General features: G+C 40.1%; 1 protein-coding gene across 3 annotated transcripts in view; it reads right to left on the bottom strand.

Annotated features, from left to right (window-relative positions):
* Window positions 1-24377, bottom strand: part of PPARA (peroxisome proliferator activated receptor alpha) — a 45366-nt gene that overhangs the window by 8496 nt on the left and 12493 nt on the right. The window contains exons 1-6 of one of the 3 annotated variants that reach the window (XM_063446752.1): window positions 22887-22950; window positions 18260-18377; window positions 15348-15593; window positions 14196-14356; window positions 7962-8100; window positions 7148-7347 (exon numbers count right to left, since the gene is read on the bottom strand). In XM_063446752.1, the coding sequence (XP_063302822.1) occupies window positions 7148-7347; window positions 7962-8100; window positions 14196-14356; window positions 15348-15567 (720 nt within the window). In that variant the 5' untranslated portion in view covers window positions 15568-15593; window positions 18260-18377; window positions 22887-22950. Of the gene's footprint in view, window positions 1-7147; window positions 7348-7961; window positions 8101-14195; window positions 14357-15347; window positions 15594-18259; window positions 18378-22886; window positions 22951-24377 lie in introns of those variants that run through there. The other 2 variants (XM_063446753.1, XM_063446751.1) reach the window with 2 other exon arrangements.

The raw sequence follows: 24377 nt of genomic DNA, 5'->3' as shown, positions 1-24377 counted from the left end.
CACTACAGCACTCTGTAGTGGTTATGGTACCAGGAGTGCCGTGGTACCCTACCAAGGTAAGTGGGGTGCAATGTATGTGGGGTGAAGTGTGTGTGTGTGTTTGTGACGGATGTAGTGTGAGTGTGTGTGAGGGGTGCATTGTGTGTGTATGGGGGGTACAGTGTGTGTATGGGGGTAGGGAGGCAGAAATATATATGGGGTAATTTAAAAAAAAAAAAAAAAAAAAAAAAAAAAAAAATTATATATATATATATATATATATATATATATATACACATACACACACACATATAATTTTCATATCCCCCTCCCTTCTTACCTTTGCCTGGGAGGGGGGGGGGGGGCAGTACTAAGCCCTGGTGGTCCGGAGGAGAAGCCCTGGTTGTCCATGTGGTGAGAGTAAACTCTAGCAGCTCCTAAGGCTAGAGTTCACTCTCGTGATATTCAGAGCATTGCCATGGCAATGCCCTGAGCTCGCGAGAGGAAAACCCGGCGGAACTGCAGGCTAGAGCTCCCCCGGGTCCTCCCTCCCTCCCTTGCCGGCTGCCAGCACTACAGTGCCAGCACTGCAGAGCCGGCATGGGAGAGCAAGACGCAGCATAATCATAGCACCGGGAAACATTTTGTGTCGCCCCTGTGTCTGTCACACAGTTTGGAAACCGCTGGGTTACAGTAATGCTAAGTACAGTACATGAGGTTACAGTCCAGGGCAGACTCTGAATTGTCCAGCACGGTCTAGCCCCCATACCATGAGTTATAGTAATGCTAAGTACAGTACATGATGTTATGGTCCAGGGCAGACTCTGAATGGTCCAGCACGGTATAGCCCCCATACCATGGGTTATAGTAATGCCAAGTACAGTACATGATGTTATAGTCCAGGGCAGACTCTGTAACTGTAACCTGCACGCAGCAATGTCAACAAGGAAGCAGTGACAGACGTCTGCGCCAGTGTAAGCACAGGTCCGTTCTCTTTCTCCCATTGGGAAACTGAATCAGACTGCTATTATGGAAGTTTTAGCTTCTTCCACCTATCACACGACTGCAGCGGTTGTGGTCACTCGGTCTATATGTTACTGCCCCGGGCTACACTCTCAGGACACTTGGTCTCTTGCACTCTGACTCCCATCACGCTCATAAAGCCTAATATGTAATGAAAGGGAGTTTACTGATTCACAAACTCTACTTAACGAAGCAGAGATGTGTTAAGGATAAAAATACAATTCAAGGGTTGTAGTGGGATATATTTAAACACTATGCTCCTCTAGTATCTACATTAATGGTATATAAAGGATTGTTATCTATAAACCATCAAAAACCCTTAAATTATTATGGAACAAGTGTCTCCTCACCCTCGTCAAAGTCCATCTATAGTAGACCTATCACTTGCAGAGTTTCCCCTGGTAGTAGAGGATGAGATATAACCACCTCAAGTTCTCCCTCCTGGACATCACCATCTTCCTTCTTAAACTACTGGCATATGAGGTTGCCAGGAGCCATGTCATTTTTGTACCTTTGCATGTATGTGAGGTCTGTGGAAATAGATGGATAGCCCATTGACGCAGAGCCCAAGGTAAGCAGCATTCCAGTTTTGTTATATTTTGCCATTTCATTGGCATACACAAGACAATATATAACCTTCTGTGTCTTGTCTTTTGAAGGCTATGGGATTTCTGTGAAGTAACAATGAAATATACAAAGCATTTTTTTTCACAAATGTATCTTTATGGAAAAACTGAAAAGTGACATTATTTAACAGTACAGATTGTGGGGATTATTCAGGAACCTTAAGTCCAAAAATGATATATTGGTATCCAATGAACAACAATTTTGAAGGTTTAAGGAAGGAATCAGGAAATAAATAGACAATAACTACATGTGTCCCATTACTTATACAGATACACTGTAATCAAACACATTAAGACACAGTTACAGTTAAAGACACAGTCTACCCTTCATGATCACTGCTGCTCAATGTAGTAGTTATGGTGCTATCCAGCTATTGGTGCCAACCCCAAGTTCTGTGTCTCACTGCTTACAAACCGGGGGACTCAAGGGTTCCACATAGAGAAAGGAGCCCATTCCCTGGGCCTTCACTCACCATCTTGTTATTGTGTTATACTTATTTCAAATTCGATCAAATTTAAGCAACACTGATTGGCTAAAAGTTTCAGTTGACACTCTGAGCCAATCAATGCTGTTTGAACTGACATTTCTAAGTGTAGTTGCTGCATTAGCAATGCGGTAAATTTGGAGTTGGCCAGCAGGCACCCACACAATTGGTATCTCAAAAAACAGTTTAACACGGAACCAGGGGATGGACTCAATAGACTGCTAGGACCAGAACAGGCAGTAATAGTTCTGGTAGTTAGACTGTCCCTTTCACACACTTTATAGGGCATAATTATACTTTTTATTGACGTAAGGTTCCATTTGGCTGACCCATAAACTTTCTAAGTGAAATGGATTGTATTGATTCTGTAAATTTGCATAAAAGGGCTGTGCCTCATCATACGATGTTTGATCATGTAGGGTGAACAAGTTTACTCACAAACTGAGTGTACTTGTACTTTGTCTGTTTGCTCTACATTTATTAACAGATAACGAAAACAGATTTAGCTGCACTCCTGAGCTTTACTTTAACTCTTTTGATTGTATCAAAAGGACACTCCAGGGTCCCACACACATTAGGTGCACTGTGTAGGTTAGGTAACAGTTATACTGGGTGGGTTTATGTTATTAACCCCTTAAGGACACATGACATGTGTGACATGTCATGATTCCCTTTTATTCTAGAAGTTTGGTCCTTAAGGGGTTAAAGGGACACTCCCGGCTCCCACACACGTTAGATGCACTGTGTAGATTAGGGTACAGTTAGTTATACTGGGTGGGTTTATATTATTAAAGGGACACTCCAGGCTCCCACACACGTTAGATGCACTGTGTAGGTTAGGTTACAGTTAGTTATACTGGGTAGGTTTATATTATTAACAAGATACTCCAGGCTCCCACACACGGTAGGTGCACTGTGTAGGTAAGGTTACAGTTAGTTATACTAGGTGGGTTTATATTATTAAAGGGACACTCCAGGCTCACAACACGTTAGATGCACTGTGTAGGTTAGGTTACAGTTAGTTATACTGGGTGGGTTTATATTATTAAAGGGACACTCCAGGCTCACAACACGTTAGATGCACTGTGTAGGTTAGGTTACAGTTAGTTATACTGGGTGGGTTTATATTATTAAAGGGACACTCCAGGCTCCCACACACGTTAGATGCACTGTGTAGATTAGGGTACAGTTAGTTATACTGGGTGGGTTTATATTATTAAAGGGACACTCCCGGCTCCCACACACGTCCGATGCACTGTGTAGGTTAGGGTACAGTTAGTTATACTGGGTGGGTTTATATTATTAAAGGGACACTCCAGGCTCCCACACACGTTAGATGCACTGTGTAGGTTAGGTTACAGTTAGTTATACTGGGTAGGTTTATATTATTAACAAGATACTCCAGGCTCCCACACACGGTAGGTGCACTGTGTAGGTAAGGTTACAGTTAGTTATACTAGGTGGGTTTATATTATTAAAGGGACACTCCAGGCTCACAACACGTTAGATGCACTGTGTAGGTTAGGTTACAGTTAGTTATACTGGGTGGGTTTATATTATTAAAGGGACACTCCAGGCTCTCACACACGTTAGGTTACAGTTATACTGGGTGGGTTTATATTATTAAAGGGACACTCCAGGCTCCCACACACGTTAGGTGCACTGTGTAGGTTAGGTTACAGTTAGTTATACTGGGTGGGTTTATATTATTGAAGGGACACTCCAGGCTCCCACACACGTTACATACACTATGTAGGTTAGGTTATAATTAATTGGTTATGCAAGGAGAACGGGGGAGGCTATATTTAATTTCTTTAGTTTTGTTTTAATAATAAATATTTTAAATAGTAAACATTTTTTATAACAGAGCTATGTGTTGTGGAATCACCTATAGCTCTGTTGTCCAGGTTTACAGAAGTGCTTTGTCAGCTTTTTTTTGTAGAATGTCAACTACAACTCCCAGAAAACATCTGTCCTCATCAAGCTCTGCTTTATATTTTATGCACTCGTAATATAAGAGCATCAGGATTAGTTGAACCACTTCCTGGTTTAGTGAGAGCCTGGAATGCCAAGGATCTGTTGCAGTAACTGCAAATGTTAATTATTTACATATATTTGATATCTGTAAAACACACTAACAAACGATACATCAATTTCAGTCTGAATAGTCCCTTAAATCAGAATAAACAAAATAATGAAACACTGTGGAAATGGTCACTATTCTTAAACATCACTTTTATGTCATCACTTACAATTGGCATATTTTTATTACCAAATAACCCTTAAATAGGCATTTATAAATAAACGTCTAAACCCACTAAAGATGAACATGGTACAACTGATATTGTAAAGCGCTACAGAATCTGTTGGCGCTATATAAATGGTAATAGTAATAATAATAATAACAACTGGCACTGGAATAATGTTATTCCAGTACACTTGTAACATTAGTTCATTCCTGTGTTACCCAAAAGCAGTCACCAGGGGTCTCTGTTTCTAATGCTTTAACCCCCGTGTACCTTTAGTGATGCAAACTTGAAACCTTGTCAGACAAACAGTAACAGAGTTAAAAGCTCCAAACTATTTAATGGCAGATACAAAGTATCACTGTCAGTAAAAATGACAAGAAGTTAGACACCAAAAGATAGAGGAAGACAATAAGCAGATTGTTGAATCGGCTGTTCTCTGTGCCAGCCCGAAGGCTCCATTAGTCAAAACGTCCCTAATTATTTGCCAGCCATACAGTACCCTGTTAAACTAGTTAAATAAGATAAACATGTGGAAGGGAAAAAGGAAAAGATATCAGCACAATATAAATCAGAATAGTTCTATGAAAGAATACAATATTATGCGTGCACACCCTAATAATACAAATAATAATAATATAAATCAATAAATAATGACAATTCATGGCCCCCAGTCTTTGTCCTCATAAATTAGGATAGGAGGGGGGGTGCTGGCATGCATGGTGTGTTAGCTGGTATAGGTCGGTTACAGCCTAGGTATTCAAAGGAATAACAGCATGGCCGGACAGGAGTTAGAAACTGGGATTGTTAAATATCTGAGAGGTGCTTTGCGAGTTAAAGCACAGATCCAATCCACACAAGGACTTATACATTTAATATCAGATTTCTTTATCAGTAATAAGGAAGTAAACAGATTATTTCCATCGTCCATACCCCTAAATGTCCCTGGCTCACTGGGACAATCTGGGTTTTTACCGGCTGTCACGCTCTTTTCTTAAATCTTTTTAAACACTGCTACTGAGCACAAATAGTTTAATGGGAGACGCCAGAGAAATAGGCAGTAAACAGTTAGCAAGAATCTCCACACTTTGATTAAAAGGAAATGCACATCCGTCAGCAAACACACCAACTTTGTCTTTTCCATACAACACACTTTGATGCTGTTACTTAATGGAAAGCCCGGGATTGTGTAAATGACCAGAAGATTAAATGTCTGCTTAGATAGTGTCAGGCTACTCTTTATACAAGACAATGATTGGGCTACTCTTTATACACGGACAATGATTGGGTTCTGAGCAGACACCACATAAAGCATTATTCATGAAAAGGGGCACTACAAAAACCAAAACATCTTAACCTTAATGAAGCAGTTTTGGTGTATAGAACATGCCCCTGCAGTCTCACTGCTCAATTTTCTGCCGTTTAGGTGTTAAATCACTTTGTTCATGCAGCTCTAGTCACACCCCTGCATGTGACTTATGCAGTCTTCCTTCACATTTCCTGTAAAGAGAGGTCTAATTATTGCACAGTCTGTTTAATATAGAGATTCTTATCTCCTGCTTGGTTAATAGCCTGCGGAAGCCAGCAGGAGCCTCCTGTGTGTGATTAAAGTTCAATTAACAGAGAAGGAGATAAACACTTCTAAAGTAAACACATTGTGCTGTAAGATCTATTTGAAAATGAAACATTTTTTTCAAAGATGTTGTGTGTGTCACAGCCAGGGAAGGTGTGGTTTAGGCGGCATAAACATACAAAAGTGATTTCACTCCTAAGGAGAATTGAGTAGTGAGACTGTGGGGGCAGGAACTCTATATCAAAGCTGCTCATTAAGATAAAGTTATTTTGATGTCTATAGTATCCCTTTAAGCACTAATGGAAGTAACACAGACCTCACCCAGGATGCCACAGCACAAAACTCCTAACTTATAAAATAAGGAAAAGAAGCATGCACATGTTAATATATGTATTACATCATAGTGTAATAAATCAGAATGGCTTCTTAAAATACAGATTGCTATTTTATATATATATATATATATATATATATATATATATATATATATATTTTCTCCTAGCATATTAAGATTGAATTTTAAGTTAAACATTGAAAAAAAGCACGTTTTGATACATTTCTACTGTTAATACTAATATAACTAATATGAAACTATTGTAAACTACTAGAAATGATATGAACCACGAAAGGGGTGTGATACAGAAACCAAGCAGAAGAAAAGATTTAGCAAGATTAAAGGACCTCTACAGTGTCAGGAAAACAAACTCGTTTTCCTGGCCCTATATAATCCTTAGGTCCCCCCCACCCGCTGGGCTGACTTACCTTTATCCAGCCACTTACCTTTATCCAGCGCCGGTGACCTCTCACTCCTCCGACATCAGCTCCCAAGTGGAGTCGAATGCGCATGCGCGGCCAGAGCCGCGTGCATTAATAACGCCCATAGGAAAGCATTTCTCAATGCTTTCCTATGGATGTTCCGTGTGCTCAATGCGATTTTCTTATTGAGCGTTGGGGAAGCGCCTCTAGCGGCTGTCAGCAAGGCAGCCACTAGAGGCTGGATTAACCCTGCAATGTAAACATAGCAGTTTCGCTGAAACTGCTATGTTTACATCTGAAGGGTTAAAACCTCGGGGACTTGGCACCCAGACCACTTCATTGAGCTGAAGTAGTCTGGGTGACTATAGTGGTCCTGTAACATGCAGGTAACAGATAACGATGAACAAGTGGGATGCAGCAAAGAAATGGTAAAAAAACAAAAAAAAAAAACTGACTTACAGGATTGCTACCTTTCCCAGTGAGGATCGCTCTTGCTTTTACTTTGTTCATGTTAAAATTTTTCAGATAAGCATCATAAATATGTTTGGCAAGGGACATGAGGTCAGCCATTTGCGAATCCTTGAGGTCTTGTTCACACGTTAAAATTTCAGCCTTGAGTTTTGCTTTCTCTGATCTTGGCATCCTCCCAAAACGTATTGCTGAAACATCACAAAATATTTCATTTATAAACTGCGCCAAGGTTCAGGCAAAATACTTATTAAGTCACTTAAAGGAGAACCATCACTTCTGTGAAAAATGACACCAATTAATAAAATATTCAGAATTACATACAACTTGTGTTAAACCTTTTGTTTATGTAATGCACCAATTTCTTTCAAATATATATATATTTTTAAAAAATTAGCAAGTGACATCCATAATCCATATAAATGTTTTATAAATGTATATGCCAGGGCACAGAATGCAAATCAGAATGAGATTGGAGGAGATTTATCAAAGTATCGCAGAGTATTCTGCTCCTTATTCATAAAGTGTTTCTGGTGTGCATTATCAATTCAAACAGTCTGTCTAACTATTACATTTGCACCCTTTCTGTTTTGCAATATCCATTCCATTTATTAAAGGATTACTCCAAACATCATAAACTGCTAATGCCTGCGTGAGTACCCTGGCCCAGTTCCCTGGTAATGGGGCAAACAGTTTAGCCCGTTTAACAGTTTAACCCGTTAAGGTTACACCTGGATGGTAACCATACATAGCATAAAAATCTCTCTCCATTTTACACACACCAGTCACTGTTTAGCTTACTTACCATTATGTGACATTCCCACGCCAAGGCACTTCTCAAACCGGCAATATTGACACTTATTTCTGTTCTTTTTCTGAATTTTACACATTCGTTCACATTTATCATACACTAAATTCAGACGTATTGTTCTTCGAAAGAAACCCTGCAAGGAAAGATATGCAAAGCCTTAACGGAGCAAGAATAAATGGCGATTACAAGTACAGTATAAGCACCAGATTCAATATATCTTAAATATGTGAATTTGAGGTATAGCTACTGCACATGCAGCCTTGCTGTTGTTAATAGTACAGTTTCTGAGACAGGATTGTTTACATCATGCAATTTTTACAACTCTAGTGTTTGTCTGACAGATTCATAGTTACATAGCTGAAAAGAGACTTGCGTCCATCAAGTTCAGCTTCCTCACATATGTTGTTGCTGTTGATCCAAAAGAAGGCAAAAAACCCAGTCTGAAGCGCTTTCAATTTTGCCACAAACTAGGAAAAAATTCCTTCTTGACCCCAAAATAGCAGTCAGATGTCTCCTTGGATCAAGCAGCTATTACCCCACTAATTAGAAATTATATCCCTGTATGTCAAGTTTTTGTAAGTATTTATCCAATTGCAGTTTAAACATCTGTATAGACTCTGACAAAACCACCTCTTCCGGCAGAGAATTCCATATCCTTATTGCTCTTACTGCATAAAAACCTTTTATTTGCCTTAGATGAAATCTCCTTTCTTCCAGTCTAAATGTGTGACCTTGTGTCCTATGTATAGCCCTGTTTATGAATAGATTTCCAGATAATGGTTTGTACTGGCCCCGAATATATTTGTATAAAGTTATCATATCCCCTCTCAGGTGCCGTTTTTCCAAACTAAACAGATTTAATTTTTTAACCTTCATTGGATTGGCGGTTCAGGGCGATTGCTGCTCACGCGGCCTCTCTGAGAAACATCAGGCTGGACAAACGTCATCAGTCTTAATTAGATGAGGACTGGGATGCAGCGAGGACTTCAGCTCCTCTCTCACTAGATCATCACATGGAGTAAGGAGTAAAGGCAGGAGCTGCTGCCCTGCAGTGTAACTCCCATAACTCTCAGGCAGGCTAAACGTTTGACATGTTATACTTTCACAGATATGAAATGTTTCAAAGTGAGGTTATCTGTCAGGCCATTCACCTGCTGGATACTGGAATCCTCATATTTGACAAACGTTCCATAAGTGAAGTAAGCTTTTTAGCTTACAAGTCTGATTGAACTACACCTAACCATCATTAGCTCGGTGACGTGTGCTAACGGACAGGTATATCTAATAATGGGGGCCACTGACAGCAACTGTACAGATGTAGGTTTACGTCATATTAATTAATATATAGTTGTTTTATTTTAGGTTAGCATTTCGCAGCTCAGTACAGTTGCATAGTTTTAATCAGGTCAGCGTTTATGGGAGTAGACGCACTCTGCAACACGTTCCTTTAGCAGAATTTCATAGTGTAAAATTGCTTTGATTGCATTCACTGCTTACCCAAAGGAACCTTCAAGAGCAAATTAAAGGAACACTAGCTCAACAACAGTGTCAGGAATGTATCTTTGTGTTCCTGACACTATAGTGTTTAATTATTTAGGTCACTGGTCCCCTTGGATCACAGTAATCATCAACCTTGACTCTCATAGGAAACCATTGGGAGGTTATTGCACATCAAAACACCACACATCCCCAATCAGCATCTCCTCTTAGCGATGCATTTAATCAATACATCTCTTTGGGGAACGTTCAGCGCTGTGCTTGGAAGCACGTCTAGTGACTCTCTGAATGATTGCCACTTAGGGTATTGCTAGGCAGTAATGTAGACACTTCTTTTTCTCTGAAAATGCAGCGTTTACAGTGCTCAGCCTGCAGACACCAGAACCACTACATTAGGGTGTATACTATACATTAAGCTGTAGTGGTTCTGGTGACTATAGTGTCCCTTTACATTTCAATAATTCAATATAAATAGCATGCGTTAAAAGGCACCTATTATCATATAATCCAGAAATTTTAAGATTCTAGAAGGGTGTTACATGAAAAGATGATTTCATTGCCTATTGTTGATTTTTTGTTCAGATCATTTAATTTTAGGGCGGCGGCGGCGGCAATCTCAATTGTACTCACTAAACAATAGATTTCTGCCTGAAAACCTATTTCCTAATAAGTGAGATTCATTCCTGTAGATGAGCAACTTACAAACTTGATACAGATAATGCATAAAAAATGCCCCAAAAAGATTAAAAAAGACACGCATCTATAAAGTTTCACAATTCGTTGCAAATTTACAGGATTTGTAGGTTCTACTCACATCAGCCCTGGAAGTGATGGGAAGCATTCAGCCATCCTTGGTTTCCCAACAGCTTTCTATGATAAATTTGAGAATAGCCTGTTTCTCCTGAAAGCATTATAAATGCTCTAAAGAAAAACAAACCTACTTTGTACTTTAAACTGAGTTGTTGATCATGACAAGCTGAGCTCACTTGGTAACCTTTTTCTATGTGAGAGTTAAAGATTACATTCCTATAGACTGCTCAGCAAGTGCCTCGGAGAGGAGTATCGGGAAGTGTAATGACATAAGGTACTGTTTGAAAAGGGACCACAGGGTACACAGTGCCCTCTTATTCCCCCCAAAAGACAGGGAACCCTGCAATCTGTCTAACAAGTAGACATATTATTACCTAACACAACACAGAGCCTAACACAGAGCCCAGGCACAAGAACCACTCCAGCTCTCGCAAAGGTAGGAAGGCTGGATGTATTTAAATGAAAAATGATATTAATTTAGAAGTTTATGAGAAAATGTGTGAGTGTGTATGCCTGTCAGGGAGTGCGTGTTTGTGAATGAGCGTATATTTCTGTCGGTGAGTGTTTGCGTATATTTCTGTCGGTGAGTGTTTGCGTATATTTCTGTCGGTGAGTGTTTGCGTATATTTCTGTCGGTGAGTGTTTGCGTATATTTCTGTCGGTGAGTGTTTGCGTATATTTCTGTCGGTGAGTGTTTGCGTATATTTCTGTCGGTGAGTGTTTGCGTATATTTCTGTCGGTGAGTGTTTGCGTATATTTCTGTCGGTGAGTGTTTGCGTATATTTCTGTCGGTGAGTGTTTGCGTATATTTCTGTCGGTGAGTGTTTGCGTATATTTCTGTCGGTGAGTGTTTGCGTATATTTCTGTCGGTGAGTGTTTGCGTATATTTCTGTCGGTGAGTGTTTGCGTATATTTCTGTCGGTGAGTGTTTGCGTATATTTCTGTCGGTGAGTGTTTGCGTATATTTCTGTCGGTGAGTGTTTGCGTATATTTCTGTCGGTGAGTGTTTGCGTATATTTCTGTCGGTGAGTGTTTGCGTATATTTCTGTCGGTGAGTGTTTGCGTATATTTCTGTCGGTGAGTGTTTGCGTATATTTCTGTCGGTGAGTGTTTGCGTATATTTCTGTCAGTGAGTGTTTGCGTATATTTCGGTCAGTGAGTGTTTGCGTATATTTCGGTCAGTGAGTGTTTGCGTATATTTCGGTCAGTGAGTGTTTGCGTATATTTCGGTCAGTGAGTGTTTGCGTATATTTCGGTCAGTGAGTGTTTGCGTATATTTCGGTCAGTGAGTGTTTGCGTATATTTCGGTCAGTGAGTGTTTGCGTATATTTCGGTCAGTGAGTGTTTGCGTATATTTCGGTCAGTGAGTGTTTGCGTATATTTCGGTCAGTGAGTGTTTGCGTATATTTCGGTCAGTGAGTGTTTGCGTATATTTCGGTCAGTGAGTGTTTGCGTATATTTCGGTCAGTGAGTGTTTGTGTAGATTTCGGTCAGTGAGTGTTTGTGTAGATTTCTGTCAGTGAGTGTTTGTGTAGATTTCTGTCAGTGTGTCTGTGAGTGGATGTATTGGTCTGTGAGTATTTGTCAAATCAGTGAGTATGTGTATGTCAGTGTGTGTGTCATTGTGTCAGTGTGTATCTGTCAGTGAAATTGTGATGGTTAAACAGTGTGTGCCATTGACTGTGTATCTGTCTATGAGTGTATGTCAGTGCATGTATCAATGAAGGCGTGTATCTGTCAGTCAAAAAGGCGCGTGTCTGTCTTAAACAGAAGAGGCGTGGCCTTGACAGGAAGAGGTGGAGAAAATTTTAATTAGGGGTGTCCGAGTGTAGTCATGAGTAGGGCAGCACAAATCCAAAATACACCACTGACCGTATGTACATTACTTGTCAAATAACCCCATTTAATAATTGATAATAATGAATTAGTAGTCGTAGTAGTAGTAGTAATTTCAACCTAAATTACAAAGGGGAGAAATGCACGGTTTAGGATTTTTTATTTATTTATTTTTTTAAATGGCACTTTTGGAGAAGTTAAAATATTTCTACTTAGGGGGCGGGGCCTTACAGCCAAGATGGCCGGACGGGTCTCTTAAGAGCTCTAACACTGCTGAGCTTAATTTGGGCATTTACAGCCCAAAATAACGCTACTTACAGCTTTACTCAACAGTGGTTTACCGTTAAATTGAAGGGGAGCAGATTGATGCACGTCCTGTTCAAATCTCGAGATACACCACTGCTTGCACAGGAGTCCTAACATAGACGGGGGCCTTGTGGCCAGGGGAGGCTGCCGATCTCGAGACACGGGGTCCACTCTGAATGGCAACTGTCAAGATGCCCCGCAACCCTCCCCTCTGGACCGGCGGGGGTTATCCCGGTCCCCGCTGGGGAAAACTACATACCTGCAGCAGGGGATTCCCCTGCCGAGCTGCGGACCGCATAATGTGCCTAAGATGGCTGCCGTGGCAAAATCTCTGCAGCTCCAGGGGGACTCAAGTATCCAGCAGTGGAGAGAGAGTTTCGAAGCTAGGTTCAACCAAATCTGTCAGGCTTTCTGGAGAAGCATACAGCTTAGAACTCCCCACCATGTCCTGCCTTTCCTGCTAAAGCAGAGCATGAGAATGAAGCTGCAGTACACCTATCCAGCATTAGGCCGGGGGCCCAATCGGAGAAGCAATCACCTCACAGTATGATTAATAGGAAGGCTTATCGAAAGTCGGAGTGCCTCAGGGCCCGGCCTCACACCAAGCACAGAGTGAGTACCACCCGAAGAGCACTGCTGGCTCCCTTTAAAGCACGTACCCAGGGAGATGAACACTCTGCAATCAGCAGCCTACCAATGGAGTCTCCACATGTAACTGGGCTACCCCTGCGGGACTATGGGGGAGCAAGAGGCAACCTCATGCCTGACTCAAAGCCTGATTGTCTTGCGGTATGGGCTGAGGAAAGCTTTGTCTACCAATCTGATATATCAAACAGAGCCTTATGCTTCACTGTGTTACCAGCTCTAACAAGTACCCAGAGGTTTTATTGTTTATGCATGTGACAAAAGGATCTAGCCTGAATTACTATCTTTATATCATCATGCTTATAATATTCTCTCTTACCTTACAAAAAAGTGAACTCGTCATACTATGTTATATCCTGTACAGTTTATTTACATGTATTCTCTCACTGATATGTCTTTACACAGCATGTACTTTTCCTCATGCACTACAAAAATAAATAATTAAAAAAATATATATATATTTCTATTTACGTAAAGGTTATTGACCTTTCCTGTTTTTATGACAGGGGGCAGCCACTAGTTTATCCTGATCAAAACATTATTTTAGACATTAACCATGACCTGAGTTTAAATTCACCCAGTGTTCTGATTGGCCATACCCACAAAGACGCCAATCAAGCAGTTATTTCTCAGATCTTATAACCTGCCTTCCTGAAATAATAAGCTTGTGTGGGCAGGGTGATTATCTTCTTTAAACTTGTGGTTTGTCTCCTATCTGCTACTTACACCCCACTATACAGGATGTGTTCTGCAATAAAATGCATAACCTTCAAGGCCCATAACTGTTACACACACACACATGAATTTGTCAGTTTGTAAATGCCATTTTTTTATTAACACATTCAGGACAATGACAAGTCATGTGGTCATCACACAGTGTGCCATAAATGCCCTTTGTCATTGAATGACCTTGTTACTTGGCACTAGAAGTTCTACAGAACTGCGGTCGCAAAATTATTGGGAGATCCTTTGGATACAGAATGTTCAGAGAATTTGGAATTGTGACGGTGTGTGTTATGCTGGGACAGCATTGTTCTAGTGCTAAGCAGAACTTGCTAACTGCAGTTTGTATTCATTTGATTAAGCCGAATAAATCGCCTTTGCTGGCAGAGGATCATAGCTTTAGTTTGGTACCTTGCAGCCTTCACACGCGTGAACACCATAGTGAAATCCTGACGCTTTGTCTCCGCACACTCTGCATTCAAGACTCAATGTTTTACAAGGCTGCTCCTCGGCGCCTCCAGCGGCAGCGGAGAAGGTGATGGAAGACGGACTTGATGCTGGTGACAGGGTGTCTAAGACAACAAAAATAATCCAGTATTACATTGTGCCACACAGTTCTTTATAAGCATTTAAATTTCAGTATTTACACCCAGGATTGTAGTTATCAGCAGAATGTGTCTGCCGAGGACTAAGATAGCGTAGAAATGCAGGTCACGGCTTTCTTTGTTTCTCCCACATAGAAATCTTTCATCTTTAAGTTTATATTTGCTGACGTTTACACTTCCCAGCAGATTGGCCATCATGATATACAGGTACAACTATTTATAGATATCTACGGTTTGATTTTTTTCAATTTCTAAATTTTGTTTAGTGAATGCTCTACTGACTGACCATCAGCATGAATTGCCCACTATCTTGCAGTAGGTGATGAATTGCCTCTTGATTCTGTTTGCTTGAGAAGTCTAGGTAAGGACATTGGGTTATGGGTTGTTTACCAAGTGCCTCTGAGCTAGATAGAGAAAAGCAAATAATTAAGAAAATATGAAATGGGGTCCCGGGCCCCGTTTTAACCAGAGGGACCGCCTCCCCCTCCAACCCATATCCTTCATTCCAAAAATGTGAAGTTTGAGATGTATTACAATTATCAAGCTTATTTGCTGCTCAACCACTTGTTCCTCCACCCACAACCCATGCCAAGGGAATAGAACTGAACAGTTTCACAATCCTGAGGTCCTGCCGAATGTTACAGCAGATAACCTGCGTGTGCGAGTATGTAGAGTGAGTACATCAGAAATAGTGTCTCAGTAATTAATTGTCCAAAGCCCTTTGCACAGCACTGTGAAAATCAGTGCTTTGAAAATCAATGTATTAACAGTAAAAATATGATGCAGACTGATAACATTTCCATCTCAAGTTTTAGTGTGTGTGGTTCTACCGCAGACAGAGTAGGTCACATTGGTTTCCAACACTCAAGGATCCGGGTTGTGCCAATGCACCAGAAACGAGAACTGGAATGGAATGAGTAGTTTAGGCTATGGATTTCCAAAACCCTCTCACACTCACCTGTAAGGTCTGTGCTAACAGAGCCATTTGACCCAGGGCTGGTTCCCAAGTACTGGTACTCCACGGCACTGAAAGCCGCACAAACATCGGTCTGGGAGATGTCCTGGATGTCACCAATATTTTGGAGAAATTCTCCAGTTAAAGGGCTTCCTAGGTCGTCATCATCCAATGGCGTCATAGAACAGAAGTCACCAACGGCGTCTACCATTATGGTGGACATAACCAGCTGGACCAGTGGTCCTTGCACTGTAGAAACAAAGAAACAGGAATCTTTCAATTTCAAAAACTACTTTCTATAATGACATTTTTTAAAATAATATCAATATTGGTATATTGTAGGTCTAAGAGTACTTTAAAAGGACACTATAGTCACCAAAACAACTTTAGCTTAATGAAGTAGTTTTGGTGTATAGATTGTGTCTCTGAAGTTTCACTGCTCAATTATCTGCCATTTAGGAGTTAAATCAATTTTGTTTCTTTTTATGCAGCTCTAGCGACGCCTCCACTAGCTGTGGCAGACACCGCCTGCATGAAAACATAATGGTTTTATTTTCAATCAGAAGTAACTAACTTTAAAAGTTTTTATCTCCTGCTCTGTAATTTGAACTTTAATTACATAGTGGAGGCTTCCAGGTCTACCAAGCTATTAACAGCAGGAGATAAGAAATCCTAAATTTAACAAAATGTGCAATAAAGGAAGTGTAAACATTTACAGGAAGTGTTTAGGAAGACTGTGTAAGTCACATGCAAGGAGGTGTGACTAGAGCTGCATAAACAAAGTGATTTAACTCCTAAATGCCAGATAATTGAGCAGTGAGACTGCAGGGACATGATTTATACACCAAAACTGCTTCATTTAACTAAAGTTGTTTGGTAACTACAGGGTCCCTTTAACTCTTAGTGGCATTTCTAACCAATGGCATAGATAATGATCCATTTGTTGGGTTACTTTTTTTTTTAAAATCAATATATTACTCGTCTCTGTAATTCTGTAAAACAATGTTCCTAGCACACAGTTTCTTTTGTTTTGTTTTTTAATCAGAAATTCTCCAAATAGACAATTTGCTAAAGCAGTCTACAGACCACTGAAATTCTCAAATCCCTGGTCTACATTGTATGTTATATAAGCAAACCGCACAGACTGTTCACAAAATACAGCTTGCATAAAGAATATACAAACTCTGTGTGATGGGTGCCATTCAACCACAAAGATTGAGGGAAAAAAAACAAAAAACAGGATAAAGAATATAACTGGCAATGTTTAGTTTTATTTTCCATCAATAGCTTTATTCAAAGAAATATAGCCACGTGTTTGTGACAGGAGCAGGATGTATCACGTGAGTTTGTGAGAAATCAGAAGGGTATGGAGATTACTGCCTCAAGGTTAAACAATGTACAGATCAAACAGGGATTTCTATACGGTTAAATACTTCATGATATCCCATTAGAAGCCTTCGACAAAAGAAGAGCTTTGACTGTACCCTTATTTATTCCTAGCAACAAATTTAACGTGATCTGACTAAGGTGAAGACGTGTTTTTAAAAGCAAAGGTCGCCAGTCCGTTTCTAACCAGTATGACCAGTTATACATTTTTAAATAGTGTTTTCCTTAGAACTAGGACAACAGTAGCCAAACATGGACCTTGATCTTTGGACAGACTACAACTCCTAAAAGTCTTTGAAAGACACTGTTTATGTTTGCAGTTGTAATGGTTTGTGGTAGTGATAGTTTGGATGAATATGAAGATTTATATTTCACTTAGTAAGTTAAATCCTTTATACGGGATATATACTTCTGTTACCTGCACGCCCCCACTGACTAACTACACTGGAATTAGGGTGATTTTAACCCTATCAGTGCCAAAATGAGAAATCTAAAACTTTTTAGAAAACCCAGATTTGAAACCGGCCAGACCTCCTCACCAGCAAGTGCCCCTGGGCAAGACACCTAACGATATACATCCGACCAGCTCAGATCCTCATAGATTATTGCAAGCTTGTTTGAGACCTCGAAATATCCCCTTTCTAGAGTTGCAAATCACTCTGGAATGTGTTGGCGCTATATAAATGCTGTCTATAATAATAATAATAATAATAATAATAATAATAATAGTATATTTTTTTTATTACTTTACTCGGAGTGCTCCTTTAAGTGTAAAGGAATACTATATAAATGTCCTAAAAAAGTGATAAGATTTTTAAGAGCCAGGGTTCCTTGGATCTATTAAGTTAACCCTTGCTCATCATTAACAAATTTAACGCAATAGTGAGTTTGTTTAGATAATGCATAAGCTGAAACCAGCAATGTCACCAAATCCTGGGAAAATATGAGAACACAAGAAAAATGATGATTATTTTCATAAAAAGATCTCCAGTTTTTTTCCAGACTGCAATTCACATCATCCTCTGATTGCTAATTGCAAGAGTTATAGTTGAATGGCAGCTTGGAGAGTCTATTATGAGAGCTGTTATCTAGGAAGTTGGGGGTTATGATTTAAAACATAACACGTAGAATTGTAACTGAAACATATCAAACTCCTCAATCAGATAGTGTCCGTCTATCTTCCCCTTCCTTGCCGGCAATAGGAATTCTTAACATTGACTCCTTACTATGACTGGGATCTCAATACTGTACTCTTACGTAGTTGTTGAAAAAACACCAGCCCATCAAGTTCAACTCTGAACCCCATTCTTTTATCCCGTTTACCCAAAAGAAGGCAATAAAAAGTGTATAGTACCCCCTTACTGTGACTCCAATACTATACACTCTCTGTATAGTGACCCCTTACTGTGACTCCAGTACTCTATATTCACTCTACAGTGACCCCTTTGTAATAATCTATGGGCACATCAGTAAGAGTTCAAGAATTAAAAGAAGTGATCACGAACCCAACGGTCCGACTGCTAACTCACCATTCTAGAATCCGGTGGCCATTGGAGAGCTGGGAAGCCGAATCCCTGGGTCATTGTTATTCCATTTTTTCTCGGTCGTGTGAACGCTGGAGATTTGTGGTAAATAGAGAATATTTCTCTGCAAAATAAATAAATGCAGACTCAGCACACAATAAATAATAATAAAGCAAAAAAGAGAGATACGTGCAATTCAGGTAAAATAGAGACAGAGGCTCTCAGCAATGCAAGACATGTTCTGCTTCGGCCTTAGTGACAGAGATTAGCCGTGTGGCTAATAGTTTAATCATTACCAACTCTGCGTGAAATCATTAACCAGTTAACACACAGACGAGATATTGCATTTCACCTGCGCACTGCATAAAGAATGACTTATCAAAATATCTCAATGCAAACAGTAATAAAAATGATAGAAATTCCTAGAAATGCGAGTTTATTTTTTTATACATATACATACACATATATATACATACACATATATATATATATATATTGGATTAGCCGTATTAGCCCAGAAGACAAGATTCCAAAGTAGCCAACATGTTGCAGTATGCAATGATGCATTTATTTTTATTGGACTAATATAATATTTAAAAGACAAGCTTTCGAGAGTTAAATTGGAACACAAGACTCTCACAAATGCAAAACATTTAAAGGACTTTGTGTAGAACCTGGATTTATGACAATTCCTAAACTGTATAGAAACATACATCTTAATATCAAATGTATTTTTATGCATCTATTTTTTCACTACTCCCACTATACTTAGATTTGAGCCATTTATAAATACTCTGAACAGTCATGACATTAAAACCACTGGCAGATGAAGTGAATAACATGGATTAAATCATGACAATGGCACCTTTCAAGTGGGGGGGGGGGGGGGGGATATATTAGGCAGCAAATGAACAGCCTGTTTTTGAATTTCATGTGTTGGAAGCAGGAAAAATGGGCAGATTTTAAAAAAAAGGGCCAAATAATGATAGCCAGACGACTGGGTCAGAGCATCTCCAAAAAGTCTTGTGGGGTTTTCCCAGCATGCAGTATTTAGTACCTACCATAAAAGTGGTGCAAGGAAGGACAACTAGTGAACTGGTGTCAGGTTCATAGGCACCCAAGACTAATTAAGGCACATGGGAGCAAAGGCTAGCCAGTCTGGTACGATCACACAGAAGAACGAATGTAGCTCTAATTGCTGAAAAACCTATTGCTACGATAGAAATGTGTCAGAACACAGTGCATCGTAGTTTGACAGTGATGACCCCTGTCCACCACCAAAATCGCATTCAAAAGGGAACATGAGCGTCCGAACTGGACCATGGAGCAATGCAAGAAGGTTGCCTGGCCTGATGAATCACATTTTCTTTTAGATTGGGTGGATAACGGGTGTGCACGCGTTGTTTAACTGAGGAAGAGATGCACTATGAGAAGAAGGCAGTCCGGTGGAGGCAGTGTTATGCTCTGGGCAATGTTCTGCTGGGGAACCTTGGGTCCTGACATTTGTGTTAGTGTTATTTTGACACGCAACGCCTACTTAGAAATTGTTGCAGACCACGTCCATGCCTCGACAAAGTATTTTGGCAGCATGAGGGGGACCTGCACGATATTGGGCAGATGGTTTTAATATTGTGGCTGATCAATGTGTACTATGCAGCTGTATATTATTTTGCCAATATCTGCCATTGTATATATTTGTATTATCTCTGTTTATGTTCTAGTTCTGGCCATTCTCAACCACTCTGCACCTTTCACACACCCCCCCCCCCCCCGAACCCCCCTAATAAATAATGTGTCATACAAACTTTCACATCTAATACAAAAACTGTAAATTGCTAAATTACTTTAGACTCCCAGTATAGATTTCAACTTGACCTAGGAACATTGACGAAAAATATCTAATGCATGACTGCGTCAGATCACAAAGAACGCCACAAAATATGCAAAAGACAAGATTGGTTTCACAGAGGTAAATATGTAAATTTAACCTATTCATTGTTCTGGCGAAACTGCTAGCAGATCTATAGAATAATAGATGTCATTCCCTGTACCTGGCTTCCACCATTTCGAATATGGCTCCGCAGTGTACACTAACAAGCACACCCACGGCAAAAACCACACATTTAGTTAATAAACATATAAACTGGCATCTTGTTTACTAGCGCTTTGGTAAACGCAAAGTGCGGTTGTGATTTTAAACTCCACAGATTGCCAGGTCTAGCAGGACCTGAAATACCCTTTGAATCTTTCACCCAGTACATCACTCGCTGTGATATTTTAAACCGTAATGCTATCTAACTCCATCTAATCGCTCACATGCTGATAGCAGATCTTACACCAATCCTGTCTACATTTGCCAAGGACACCTAAACAAATGCTTCATATTTGAATAATATTTGGTCCATTGTACAGCGCTACGAACTTGCTGGCGCTATATAAATAATAAAATAATAAATATCTGTTATTCTCTCCGTCGTCTGTCTTTAAAATGGCATTCTAAGCACTATAACCACTACAGACCACTGTATACAGTCAGTTTTCAGTCTGATACTAACCTGGGTCCAACAGCTACCTGCGTTTCAGATCCTCTTCAGTTATCAGACAAGAAAAATGAATGAGGCTGACCTGGGTAATTGTCAAATTATTTGAAAACTGACTACATGCCATGAGATGGTGCCACTCCAGTAATCTGTGGTTATGGTGCGTACAGTACTTTTTACTTTTAAAGCTCCAGTTTAGTACACACATAGCCCTGGAAGCAATGCTGGTACGAGAAAAGACACAGAGAAGCTACATGTCAGAAAAGTATTCCATATTTTCAGTGGACACATTCCAGGAGTAATGGACAGTGTGGAAGCTCTGCTCGTGTCTGTGTCAAGAGACACAGCCTAATCGATTCTCCGTGACTTCATCATTGGGCTGTCACGGAACATTTCATGATCTCACCAACTGGCACACAGAAATTCCAAGCCCAGGTACCACTTTTGGGGGACCATGACAACCTGGTGCTGTGGATTTGTTAAGCCCTGAAATACACTCTCATTGTTTGTTTTTTATAGCGAACTGACACTCATTGTCTATCAGATGCATGACATGACAAACAAGTCAAAACACTAAATCAATGACAAAGACGAAACAAAGGTCAGATTACAGTGCGGAAAGGACACTTTCTGGATGAGCCAGTTTCTGGAGAAACACGTTTTAAGACTTGAAGATTGCTGTGTTTGTGTTAATTCCATGTTATTGTGTTACAGTTAGGACGGGTAAGGTAGACAAATCACCAGTTACTGCAGATACAATCAAAGCATCACTGGAACCAGTTTTAGTTTTTTAATAATCAAAGAAAAAAAGTAGATTTTTTTTCCACAATAAGACTAGATTGTAGCAGGCTGGTCATTTATATAATTGGGGTAATTAATGCAGCCCTATTCACAAATTGTAATGAATTACTGGGTGTCTAAAAACTAATGGAATTGTGCATGCGTCAGCGTTGGGTGTTATACATAAAGAGGTATTTTCCTAAGCCACATAATAGGGAGCACATGGGGTGTAACATGGCTGTGTAACACAAAAATACAAAACTAAGTCCTGCGCTTAAAGGACCACTCTAGTGCCAGGAAAGCATACTCGTTTTCCTGGCACTAGAGTGCCCTGAGGGTGCCCCCACCCTCAGGGACCCCCTCCCGCCCGGCTCTGGAAAGGGTAAAAGGGGTTAACCTTACCTTTTTCCAGCGCTGGGCGGAGAGCTCTCCTCCTCCTCTCCGCCTCCGATCCTCCCCGTCGGCTGAATGCGCACGCGCGGCAAGAGCTGCGCGCGCATTCAGACGGTCACATAGGAAAGCATTCATAATGCTTTCCTATGGACGCTTGCGTGCTCTCACTGTGATTTTCACAGTGAGAATCACGCAAGCGCCTCTAGCGGCTGTCAGTGAGACAGCCACTAGAGGATTAGGGGGAAGGCTTAACTAATTGATAAACATAGCAGTTTCTCTGAAACTGCTATGTTTATAAAACAATTAGTTAACCCTAGCTGGACCTGGCACCCAGACCACTTCATTAAGCTGAAGTGGTCTGGGTGCCTAGAGTGGTCCTTTAAACTCTCACTACTCCTGGGTGGCAGCAATTATAGTACACTCCAGCCCGACACTACACGAAATCCCAAGGCACATTTAAATAACTGGAGGTTCTTTAGTATCACTCCAATGGCCATTAGAGTGTAAGCTCACCTGCCACGCCTGAGGTGGTAGGTGAGCTTACACTTGAATGGCTGATTCATGCCGTGATTCTGATGGACATCAAGTCATAGTTCATATTTCTGGGGAAGTTTTTCAAAATTTAGTCAATATACTTTAAAATGTTAAACAATAAATAAAAAAAATATATATAATTTTCAAACAATAAAAGTAAAAAAAATACATTTTAAAAAGTGTTAAAGCTTTCATGGAGCTGCCCCAGGATTGTCTGTTGCCCATTTTCTGTTGATACGAGATGTAACCACAGTGGTAACCATTGGTGCATTGTTACCTACAAGCCGACTTCATCAAGTATCAGTCACAGTCATTACTGGAAATGCATTTAATCAGATGACTGAAAAAGAAAAACACAATGCTAGTACGTAGAAAACTCAACTCACCGACCACAAGTGTCTTACACTTCCCTGAGCTGGAAGCCACACTCAGTCGGACAGACTGTGAATAGTGAACAAGATGAAATGCAGTGAACTCGTGACACAGGGAATTATCTGAGCAATACGCACACGGCAGGATGTGGGTCCTAAGGTCTCTTTAAACTCGGTGACATTATTTAGCAATGTTTAACTGTTCGATAAACATCTTGTGCCATCACAATCTAATTAACATGTACTCACTGGGACAAGGAGCTTCATTACAAAAGGCAGGAAAGCGGATGGGTAAAGATTGAGGGAGACATAACTGCAGGAAATATTACTGAATCTGTGTCAAACCATTTTCTAAAGAAAGAAAGAAGAAAAAAAAATCTACAAGAAAATTCATCAGAATCCCCAAACTCCACAAACAGATTCAGGAAAAAACACCTCTCTGTTATGGTGGGAACCAATAGGGGATAAATACCTACATCTTGCTTTGCAATATTAGAAATAAAACAACAATTATATAGAGATGCTTATTCAATATCTCCCAGATTTAAACAATCCATCTGAGCGTGAACGAGATGTTCTCTGGCTCCCTGCTTCTTGGGACAGCGAAACACAAGTCCAAAACTGAGGCTGTCCCACCAAATGTTGCATCAGGACTTTGTTTCAGAAAAAAATGGGGTCCAGGGTTTGACCCAATAATCGCATAGTGCAATGTTAAAGATATTAAACTAGAAATGCCAATAGTTTGCAGCAAATCTCTACGATCTGCAGTTTCTGGAAGTGGCAAAATCCTACAAACACCGGCTGGCCCAGCAAGAACATGCACGTATAGAAGAAATGGCAATTCCTATATGTTAGACAATCAGACTTGAGATTAAGCTAAATCTTAAACAATAATATGTTTTTTTTTTTATAACTAGAATGTTATCCATTGAATTACAATTTAAATAAAATAAAGATGAGTTTTTTTCTGGAAAATGCAGGCCTAACTTTAAAAAGTGAGGTTATTATAGGCTAACAGAATTTCAAACCACTGCCAAGATCATATGACTGATAAGGTATTGGGAAATTAGCAACAAGTTGCATAAACGATTTTCACAGGATGAGATCATGACGATGACTCCCTTATCTTCTCACCCAGCCTTAGCGATCCGGGTCTGTACTCAGCAACCAATAGTGTGAACCCGGAACAATAGAGGGAACACGCTGAGTGGCTATAGATGACTAATGACACACAGACACTGTTATTATTTAAATCTGAACATCTGAATTTAATTTGTGGGGAAGGGGGATGTTATTCATTAGATCTCACGGTTTGTAGCAAATTAAAATAGGAATGGAGAAATCTGAGCTAAAACAGACCATCGGTGACTATAGCTGTGATGGAAAATTTGAGCAGAGAGACGACAGGGGTACAATCTATACACCAAAACGGCTTCACCGAGCTAAACTTGGTTTTGGTGCCTATAGTATACCTTTAGCATTGGAGAATAAGAGCACATGCGCAGC

The sequence above is a fragment of the Pelobates fuscus genome, chromosome 3 (genome assembly GCF_036172605.1).
Source record: "Pelobates fuscus isolate aPelFus1 chromosome 3, aPelFus1.pri, whole genome shotgun sequence".
Taxonomy (NCBI): domain Eukaryota; kingdom Metazoa; phylum Chordata; class Amphibia; order Anura; family Pelobatidae; genus Pelobates; species Pelobates fuscus.
Note: the sequence above shows the minus strand (reverse complement) of the source record. Positions and strands in the feature narration are given on the sequence as shown.